This window comes from Dendropsophus ebraccatus, chromosome 11 (assembly GCF_027789765.1).
Source record: "Dendropsophus ebraccatus isolate aDenEbr1 chromosome 11, aDenEbr1.pat, whole genome shotgun sequence".
Taxonomy (NCBI): domain Eukaryota; kingdom Metazoa; phylum Chordata; class Amphibia; order Anura; family Hylidae; genus Dendropsophus; species Dendropsophus ebraccatus.
In genome coordinates this window covers 88,703,470-88,714,813 of record NC_091464.1, presented here as the reverse complement: position 1 = coordinate 88,714,813, position 11,344 = coordinate 88,703,470, and the positions used below count along the sequence as shown (strand labels likewise).

Below are 11,344 nucleotides of genomic sequence, written 5' to 3'. Positions count from 1 at the left end.
AGAAATCAGGCGATATGTAAATGGACCCTAAGAGAGGAGAAAGGGGCTCACACTGTGTCCCCAGCCCCTCATCCCAGGCTGCCAGGACACCCCAGCTCCAGTGTGGAGGGCTGAGGCCTCTCCCCCAGCCCAGGCCTCTCCCCCAGACCAGACCAGGCCCCTCCCCCAGATCACCCGAGGCCTCTCCCCCAGACCAGCCCAGGCCTCTCCCCCAGACCAGACCAGGCCCCTCCCCCAGATCACCCGAGGCCTCTCCCCCAGACCAGCCCAGGCCCCTCCCCCAGTTCAGCTGAGGCCCCTCCCTCAGACCAGCCGAGGCCCCTCCCCTAGACCCCAGGCCCGTACAGTTACTGCAGCATCCAGGAGTGGGAGTTACCTCAGGCAGCTCCTCCATGCCTGCAGGGGAGACTGGAAGCCAGAGCCAGGAAGCCCCCTCCCCCGGCAGAGCCGTCCTGACAGAGAAGCAGCTGTGAGTGTACACTCTGCCTCCATTATCTGATTTACTGGGAGTGTGGGCTATGACAGAGGAACGGGGGCTATGGGGCTATGACAGGGGAGTGGGGGCTATGGGGCTATGACAGGGGAGTGGGGGCTATGGGGCTATGACAGGGGAGTGGGGGCTATGGGGCTATGACAGGGGAGTGGGGGCTATGGGGCTATGACAGGGGAGTGGGGGCTATGGGGCTATGACAGGGGAGTGGGGGCTGTGACAGGGGAGTGGGGGCTATGACAGGGGAGTGGGGGCTATGGAGCTATGACAGGGGAGTGGGGGCTATGACGGGAGTGGGGGCTATGGGGCTATGACAGGGGAGTGGGGGCTATGGGGCTATGACAGGGGAGTGGGGGCTACGGGGCTATGACAGGGGAGTGGGGGCTATGGGGCTATGACAGGGGAGTGGGGGCTATGGGGCTATGACAGGGGAGTGGGGGCTGTGACAGGGGAGTGGGGGCTATGACAGGGGAGTGGGGGCTGTGACAGGGGAGTGGGGGCTATGACAGGGGAGTGGGGGCTGTGACAGGGGAGTGGGGGCTATGGGGCTATGACAGGGGAGTGGGGGCTGTGACGGGAGTGGGGGCTATGGGCAGGGGAGTGGGAGCTATGGGGCTATGACAGGGGAGTGGGGGCTATGGGGCTATGACAGGGGAGTGGGGGCTATGGGCAGGGTAGTGGGGGCTATGGGGCTATGACAGAGGAACGGGGGCTATGGGCAGGGTAGTGGGGGCTATGGGCAGGGGAGTGGGGGCTGTGACAGGGGAGTGGGGGCTATGGGGCTGTGACAGGGGAGTGGGGGCTAGGACACGGGAGTGGGGGCTATTGGGCTATGACAGGAACGGGGGCTATGGGCAGGGGAGTGGGGGCTATGGGGCTGTGACAGGGGAGTGGGGGCTGTGACAGGGGAGTGGGGGCTATGGGCAGGGGAGTGGGGGCTATGACAGAGGAACGGGGGCTATGGGCAGGGGAGTGGGGGCTATGACAGGGGAGTGGGGGCTATGGGGCTATGACAGGGGAGTGGGGGCTATGACAGAGGAACGGGGGCTGTGACAGGGGAGTGGGGGCTGTGACAGGGGAGTGGGGGCTATGACAGGGGAGTGGGGGCTATGACAGGGGAGTGGGGGCTATGACGGGGGAGTGTGGGCTATGGGACGAGGCTGAAGTTGGTTTCTTATTCGGCAGTTTCTTATTCAGAGGATTTTTCTTTTTCCTGTTTTAGCTATTATTCTTGCAGAAAATGTATAATATTCATACCCTACCGTAAGTGAGGGGCCCTGAGAGGACTGGTGATAAAAATGGCCAAAAGACCCCACGGTTGGCATAAAAATGGGCATCAAATTAAAAACACAAAATTATGATTTAAAAATAAAATTGACTTTGGGCCACTGATCTCACATTGATAACACACAGAGAGGGATGCCCTGCATCACATCCAAGAGAGTACAGCCTGGCCTAAAGTTGTTCTGGGTATAAAAACTGGCATCAAAGTGGGCACATAGGCATTTTTTCCTAATTTGAATAAGTAACAGGTGTTTTCAAAGGGTTAAATGAGTTTGGGCCACTGATCTCACACTGATAATACACAGAGAGTGGCTCCAGTTTTTATAATGGTCTGTATGTACAATGGAGCAAATGCCAAACTGCAGCACAACGGCATCGAGGATGAAGATAAGAGACATCCCTTCATCCATGGCGTCTCTGCTGCAATAGGGACATATCAGCGGGTTAGATTACTCCCACCTCCAGGTAGTTCCCCTTTAAGGCCAGTTTACACGGAGTAAAATCGGTGGAATTTGGCAACGGAACTCTCCGCCTGCCTCTGTGACATACAGTCTGTCTATGTAGTCTCGTCTCGAGTGGAGAGACGCGGAAAACGGAGGCGCGCGATCCCTCCCATAGACAGACTGTATGTCACAGAGGCAGGTGGATAGTTCCGTTGCCAAATTCCACCGATTTTACTCCGTGTAAACTGGCCTTAAAGGGGAACTACCTGGAGGTGGGAGTAATCTAACCCGCTGATATGTCCCTATTGCAGCAGAGACGCCATGGATGAAGGGATGTCTCTTATCTTCATCCTCGATGCCGTTGTGCTGCAGTTTGGCATTTGCTCCATTGTACATACAGACCATTATAAGAACTGGAGCCACTCTCTGTGTATTATCAGAGTGAGATCAGTGGACCAAAGTCATTTAACCCTTTGAAAACATCTGTTACTTATTCAAATAATGAAAAATGCCTATGTGCCCACTTTGATGCCAGTTTTTATACCCAGAACCACCTTGGGCCAGGCTGGACTCTCTTGGGTGTGATGCAGGGCGTCCCTCTCTGTGTATTATCAGTGTGAGATCAGTGGCCCAAAGTCATTTTTATTTTTAAATCAGAATTTAGTGTTTTAACTTTGATGCCCATTTTTATGCCAACCTTGGGTCCTTTTTGCCATTTTTATCACCGGTCCCCTCAGGGCCCCTCACTTACGGTAGGGTATGAATATTATACATTTTCTGTAAGAATAATAGCTAAAACAGGAAAAAGAAAAATCCTCTGAATAAGAAACTGCCAAATAAGAAACCAACTTCAGCCTCGTGGCTATGGGGCTATGACAGAGCAGTGGGGGCTATGACAGGGGAGTGGGGGCTATGGGGCTATGACAGGGGAGTGGGGGCTATGGGGCTATGACAGAGGAGTGGGGGCTATGGGGCTATGACAGAGCAGTGGGGGCTATGACAGGAGAGTGGGGGCTATGGGGCTATGACAGAGCAGTGGGGGCTATGACAGGGGAGTGGGGGCTACGGGGCTATGACAGAGCAGTGGGGGCTATGGGGCTATGACAGGGGAGTGGGGGCTATGACAGGGGAGTGGGGGCTATGGGGCTGTGACAGGGGAGTGGGGGCTATGACGGGAGTGGGGGCTATGCGGCTATGACAGGGGAGTGGGGGCTATGGGGCTATGACAGGGGAGTGTGGGCTATGACAGGGGAGTGTGGGCTATGACAGGGGAGTGTGGGCTATGACAGGGGAGTGTGGGCTATGACAGGGGAGTGTGGGCTATGACAGGGGAGTGTGGGCTATGACAGGGGAGTGTGGGCTATGACAGGGGAGTGTGGGCTATGACAGGGGAGTGTGGGCTATGACAGGGGAGTGTGGGCTATGACAGGGGAGTGTGGGCTATGACAGGGGAGTGTGGGCTATGACAGGGGAGTGTGGGCTATGGGGCTATGACAGGGGAGTGTGGGCTATGGGGCTATGACAGGGGAGTGTGGGCTATGGGGCTATGACAGGGGAGTGGGGGCTATGACAGGGGAGTGTGGGCTATGGGGCTATGACAGGGGAGTGTGGGCTATGGGGCTATGACAGGGGAGTGTGGGCTATGGGGCTATGACAGGGGAGTGTGGGCTATGGGGCTGTGACAGGGGAGTGGGGGCTGTGACAGGGGAGTAGGGGCTATGGGGCTATGACAGGGGAGTGGGGGCTATGGAGCTATGACAGGGGAGTGTGGGCTATGACAGGGGAGTGTGGGCTATGGGGCTATGACAGGGGAGTGGGGGCTATGGGGCTATGACAGGGGAGTGGGGGCTATGGAGCTATGACAGGGGAGTGGGGGCTATGGAGCTATGACAGGGGAGTGGGGGCTATGACAGGGGAGTGTGGGCTATGGGGCTATGACAGGGGAGTGTGGGCTATGGGGCTATGACAGGGGAGTGGGGGCTATGACAGGGGAGTGGGGGCTATGGGGCTATGACAGAGGTGTGGGGGCTATGACAGGGGAGTGGAAAAGGTTTGGCAACAATGCTCTAAGCCATAATACAAGCACTGTTTCTTCCTAGTTAAAGGGGTTATCCAGTGCTACAAAAACATGGCCACTTTCTTTGAGAGACAGCCCCAATCTAGTCTCCAGTTCAGGTGCAGTTTGCAATTAAGCTCCATTCACTTCAATGAAACTGAGCAGCAAATTCCCGCCCCAACTGGATACAAGAGTGGGGCTGTCTCTGGAAGAAAGTGGCCATGTTTTTGTAGCACTGGATAATCCCTGTAAAGTGTAACTGTCATTTAAGGGTAATGTTTCTGAAAACAATAAATATCTATAGTACAAGCGATTTTAAGAAACTCTGTAATAGGTTTTATTTACCATAAGAGTTTCCTTCTGTACTAAAAAAGCTGTTTTCCTTGTTCCCCCCTCACTTCAGAAGAAGCAGGATTTCTGTGTCCATTATGCTCTATGGAGAGGGGAGGGGCTGAGAGCACAGAGCAGTCCTGCACAGCACAACATCCTGCAATCTTCTCTCAGCAAATTCCTAGATAAGCACTGACCTTCCTGACCTCTGAATCCAGTGTTTTAGGTGCCCAGTCTACAAACAGCTGACCTTCATGTCTCCGCTTCCTGCTCACTCATCTCCCTCAGCCCAGGGCCGTCTTAACAGCATTATGGGCCCCTGGGCAGAGGTGGGAATTGGGCCCCACCCCCCGCGGCCGCCGCCATCAAAACCCCCCCATCTTTGCAACCCCGCCCCTAGCCAGTACAATTACGTACAATAAAAAATACAAATTATTGTTAACATAAACTTTAATTCACAACACAGTCTTTCAGCAGCGCAAAAACAAAAAATTACCGTGCGTGCATGCCTCACCAAACCAGACCAGGTTGGCTTCAAAGTATCCAAAAAAGGCAATGGAGACAGCACTTCCAACAGCAATCTGCAGGGTTTATTGTCACACCAGTGCAACATGTCTCATATATATACAGAGGGGCAACAACATGACTATTATATATGAGAAACATGTTGTCTCCCTGTATGTATACTGTATAATACAATATACAGGGAAACAACATGACTAATATATATGAGAACCATGTTGTCTCCCTGTATGTATGCTGTATAATACAATATACAGGGAAACAACATGGCTTATATATAGAGAAGGGCAAAACAACATGTCTCTTATATACAACAACATGACTATTATATTATATATGAACCATGTTGTTTCCCTGTATACAGAATACAGGGAAACAACATGGTTCATATATAATATAATAGTCATGTTGTTGCTCCTCTGTCTATATGAGACATGTTGTTTTGCCCTTCTCTATATATATATGCCAGATAACAAGCAACAAATATTACCACTGCATACTGACTAACACCACCGCTGCTACTGACTAATCCACTGTACACAGATCACTATCACCTCATCCAGTCATATAGAGGTACCCAGCTCTACACAGGTTCTATACACCATATACATTACAGTGCAGTTATATCAGGTGACTCACAGGGGACGTCTTCTCTGATCGGAGTTCTTCCCTTTTCATCTTCTTTTCCATTTGCCCTGTGCCGTTATGAGAACTTCTCCGAGCCACGAATCCACAGAATCTGCCAGACAGACATATTAGGCTCCACACTCTGTCACCATCCTCATCTCTCTACACACTGCACATCTGTATTGGCCCCTTATAGATAGCTCCCTCTGTATTACCCCCTTATAGATGTCTCCCTCTGTATCCCCCCCTATAGATGGCTCCCCCCTGTATCCCCCCCTATAGATGGCTCCCCCCTGTATCCCCCCCTATAGATGTATCCCCCCCTATAGATGGCTCCCCCCTGTATCCCCCCCTATAGATGGCTCCCCCCTGTATCCCCCCCTTATAAATAGCTCCCCCCTGCACAGCAGATAAAAAAAACAAACACCCAACTCACCTACCAGCGCTCCCCTGTCGCTGCTTCCTCTCCTCTTCTGCCCCCGGCTGATGCGTCGCTCCCTGGGGGATTCTCCGGGAGCGCACACATCCGGAAGCTCAGTGTGCGCCCAGGCTGGGACTTCCGGTACAGGAAGCCCCAGCGACGCGCACTGAGGTTCCTGATGCGTGCGCTCTCGTAGAATCCCCCGGGGAGCGACGCATCAACCGGGGGCCGGATTTCCTCTTGCACTTTCTTGCTTGCGGTCGCAAGAGAAGGGGAAGGGGAAGGGGGGAGGGGGCGCGCAGGGCCGTCTTACCCATTGGGCATGGGAGGCGGCTGCCCAGGGACCCTTGCGTCCTAGGGGGCCCTTGCCCGCTGTCACAGCGGGCAGGGGCCCCCTAGGACGCAAGGGCCCCCGGGCAGCCGCCTACCATGCCCAATGGGTAAGACGGCCCTGCCTCAGCCCCTCCTTAGGATATAATGGACACAGCAGAACCATTTTTTTAAAGGTTTTATTTATGCATTTTTTTTAAAACCAACAACAAAAAATGTAACAGACATTACGCCCTCATAGGCATCAAGTCGCACAATAGTTAACAGATCTCATCATACAGTATACATAGTACGGATATTGTAATAAAGAGTCCCGAAACCAGGAAGTTCATGATAAGATCAAAATATCTAAGGCCAAGGCCCTGTCTAGGGGAGCAACTCATAAGGAGGAAGGAAACAGAGCATGGACCCGCGGCTCGCAATGCAAAAGAAAACACGCAGAAGACACTTACCATTCACTCACCTATCATACAGTGCGCTACCCTCCACCCCCGACTCCTGAGAATGAACCACCCACACCATTTAGGAGTCTGGGAAACCGTATCAGGAATAGCCAACCATTGTAACCAAATGTTATCAAATTTTTGGGGCAGTTTCTTTTTTGGTAAAGCACTCTATAGAGGGGGGATGTATGAGTTACCAAGAGATTTCCATTGCCATAGGAAAGGTGTGTCCGGAGATTTCCATGTCATGATAGCAGACTCCGTCTTCACTGGCTTCTCTGTAATGAAGACGTGTTTGCCTGATAATGCACAGATAAAAAGTTTACCTCTTGCACCAGGGCCTATGAGACACCCCCTATGGAGCTGTCGGAGATAGACAAATGCAGCTTTCAGTTATCGTAAGCAGCTCCATACAGAAAGAATGGAGCAGCGGGCTCCAGTCTGCAGTCTTAGTTATGCCCTATCCTACCTTGTCAAGATGGGAATACACGTTCACCCTTATTAAGGTATATAGATGTCACAGTTGAATCTCTCGCTCAGGTTGCCTTTTTATCAGCTAGAGTGGACGGATGTTTTTGAAAGTTTTGTTCCTGCTCTGGCAGCCTAACATGTATGTATAAGGCTACATTCACACAGAGCAAAAGGAGCGGATTACGCAAGGAAATATTTCCGCCTGAAATCAACTGACACTGAATTCCGAGCAGAATATAAGCAGAATGCAAGCAGAATCCCTGCGTATTCTGCTAGGAAAGTGTTCAGCTCGTAATCAGCTCTTGACAAATTCAGCGCGGAATACTCGAGGAATCCGCGCTGAATCCGCATGCATTCAGCGCTGAAATTCAGCGAGTATTTGGTGAGTAAACTAGACTATACCAGAACATATACTAGAATCCTCCTCCCCCCCTTTTCCCCATTTCCGCGCTGATTCAGCGAGTAATTTCCGCTTGTATTCCGCTTGTATTCCGCGCTGAATCCGCGCTGAATCCGCGCTGAAACAGAAAATCAGAGCCCCATTGATTTGTATAGGCTTCCGCTAGCGGAAGAATGAACATGTTCATTCTTCTGGCGGAAAGCGGATTAGTTCAGTGCGGAAATTCCACTGTGTGAACTGCAGAGCAGAATTTCCATTCAACACAATGGAAATTAGCTCTGCACCTATTTTAACGGCTGAAATTTCAGCGCTGATTCAGCGCAGAAATTCAGCTGCTTTTGCTCAGTGGGAACGAGCCCTAACATGGATATTTGTCTGAATTTTTGCCATGTAATAGTGTATTTCTAGACGCCTGTGTTGGTAAGGCTTGCCCCAACAATTTCAGCTCCAGAGCTGTTGAGTAAGGGCCCTATTCCACCGGACGATTATCGTTCAGATTATTGTTAAATGGTTTGAATCTAAACGATAATCGTTCTGTTGAAATGCAGTTAACGATTAATGTTATTATCGTTGCTCGTTCGCAAAACGTTCGTATTGAATAAGACGTCGTTCGGTCGTTTGCAGTAGATACGAACGCAATAGCAAAGAAATAGCGAAGAGATAACGATCGCAAATACGATCATAAGTAACGATTATCGTTCCATGGAAATGAGTGAACGTTTTCAGGTCTTTCGCAATAGCGGTCGTTTGAGATCGTTAACGATTATATGAACTATAATCGTCCGGTGGAATAGGGCCCTAAAACTCCATTTTGAATGGGGGGTGCTATGATGAGACCTCTTTAAAGGGGTTATCCAGTGCTTCAAAAACACGGCCACTTTCTTTCAGAGACAACATGACTCTTGTCTCCAGTTCAGGTGCGGTTTGCAATTAAGCACCATTCACTTCAATGGAACTGAGCAGCAAAAGAAGAAAGTGGCCATGTTTTTGTAGCGCTGGGTAACCCCTTTAATAATTCAAAGTATAAGAGTCCAGTTTCAAATTATCTAGGGAACCACAAATGATGCGTTATAGCCAGCACTTACAGAGATTGTCTGGGGCAGAACATGAGTTAGATCCAGGAATGTGGATGACAAAAATATAATAAACATGCTGTACTCATCTTCCCTGGACACTCCCGCTCCTCTGTCGGTCTTCACTTTTTTGGGTTCTTCGTTGTCCCTCCCACACCCCACCAGTCAGTGACTGCAGCAGTAGAGTCCTTCCTCGGTCACTGACTGGCAGTGGGTAGGTCCTAAGGGGTCAACAAAGAATCTGGAAGAAGCAAATGCCAGCTGGGGACTAGCAGTGTTGGTGTGACAGCTGCACAGGGCTGGGAGAGGTGAGTACAGCATTTATACCACCCCCGTTTTAGCTTTGCCTGAACAACCATTTAATTTAAAATTATTGCATAGAAATCCTAAAGTACTAATTTTGTCCAAAATAATGTTTCAATTCTAGGTGAAAACTGGATGAGAGTCGTCCATAGAAAACAACTTTAATCTGCCTATGAAGTAAAACATAATTAATCACGGATTATAAGAAACAGAACTGGACTTGGACTGGGTGAAATGTTTCCAAGTTCGGAAGGCAGAAAACATTCTGAAAAGAAATCTCATCTCTCTCTCCAAGAGAGAATCCACATAAATGAAGAGCCATTGTCATTTTCAGAATGTGGGAAATGTTTTAGCTGCACATCGTGTTATGAGAAACATCTGAATCACACAGGACAGAAGCCGTATTCATGTTCAAAAAGTGAAAAATGTTTTAGTAAGAAATCTTTTCTAATTGATCATCAGAATACAAACACACAAAAGAAGAAGCCATTCTCATGTTCGGAATGTGGAAAATGTTTCTCCCAAAAAGAAAATCTCGCTGAACATCCGAGAACTCAAAGAGAAAAGAAGCCATATTCATGTTCAGAATGCGAAAAACGTTTCAGTAAAAAATCGTATCTTCTTGATCATCAGAGAACTCACACAGGGGAGAAGCCATTTTCATGTTCAGAATGTGGGAAATGTTTTACCCAAAAAGTAAATCTTCTCGAACATCTGAGAACTCACACAGGAGAGAAGCCATTTTCATGCTCAGATTGTGGGAGACGTTTTAATCATAAATCAAATCTTGATAAACATCTAAAAATTCACAGAAGGGAAAAGGAATATTCATGCTCCGAATGTGGGAAATGTTTTACTCTTAAAGTAACTCTTGATTATCATCTGAGAACTCACACAGGGGAGAAACCATACTCATGTACAGTATGTGGGAAATGTTTTACCCAATCATCAAATCTTGTGAAACATCAGAAAACTCACACAGGAGAAAATAACTATTCATGTCCTGAATGTGGGAAATGCTTTTGTCATAAATCATGGTTTGAAAAACATCTGAGAGCTCACACCGAGAAGAAACGAACATAATGTAAAGTATATGGGAAATGTTTTAGCCAGAAACTGGGTCGGGAACATCAGAGAGATCACTTTGTAGAGAAGCCATTTTATTGTTCAGGTTGTAGGAAAGGAAGTGGAGCCTCGGTGTAGGGCCTGCTGCCTGCCACAACATGAATAAAATCAGATTCTTAATGCTTTTATACTCTTCTGCCCCCGAAGAAGCCGAAAACTGTTGAAACCAGTCGGGCTGTAGCATGTTATGATGTGCCATGTTCTGTTTTGATCTGTAATGTTCCTCATTTATGTACAATAAAGGACTGTGATTTAAAGAACTACAAGATGCTATTGTATTATGTTTGGCTTATTTAATCCAGAGTATAAGTGAGAGGTGCTGGAGGAAGGAAGGCTGGTGGAAGTAAAGAGTGTTTGGTGTGCCGGGAACCTTGGCCCCCATCAGGTTACCTGCTGCAAGTGACTCTTAAAAGAAGTACTCTGCTTATATAGTGCAGCATCAGTTATTAGAAAATAATGTAGAGGTTCATGTGTATATTGCATGCTTACCTGTGTATACTGTATGCTTACCTTTGTATATTGCATGCTTACCTGTGTATACTGCATGCTTACCTGTGTTATGGGATGAGGCAGGATGGGATTTCAGCCACACTTATATTTGCCAACTGAACTGATTTCCTAGTGCTGCCTACATTTCCCATCATGACTCTTTGCAAAGAGAGGGCAGAGTATCATCAATTCAGGTCATGTAATTCTCACAATCTGTGAACAAATTCTGACAGGTCTGGATGGAGGGTGATGTGTATGGTGACAGGTCTGGATGGAGGGTGATGTGTATGGTGACAGGTCTGGATGGAGGGTGATGTGTATGGTGACAGGTCTGGATGGAGGGTGATGTGTATGGTGACAGGAGGGTGATGTGTATGGTGACAGGTCTGGATGGAGGGTGATGTGTATGGTGACAGGTCTGGATGGAGGGTGATTTGCATAATAGTGATGCACCGAAATATTGATAATACTATAGATATTCCGGGCAAAAAAATGGTTCTGTACCAGGATTTCCTGTTTCTCGATACTTTGTTAATG

The 11,344-nt window shown here is 49.0% G+C and overlaps 1 protein-coding gene across 1 annotated transcript in view; it reads left to right on the top strand.

The window, feature by feature from the left end:
* Positions 1-375: 375 nt before the first annotated feature.
* The window catches only part of LOC138767433 (zinc finger protein 658B-like), a 46,047-nt gene continuing 35,078 nt past the window's right edge, over positions 376-11,344 (top strand). Inside the window, exons 1-2 of the mRNA XM_069944936.1 lie at positions 376-469; positions 9,318-10,230. Coding sequence (XP_069801037.1) covers positions 9,428-10,230 — 803 coding nt within the window. The 5' untranslated portion in view covers positions 376-469; positions 9,318-9,427. The remainder of the gene's footprint in view (positions 470-9,317; positions 10,231-11,344) is intronic.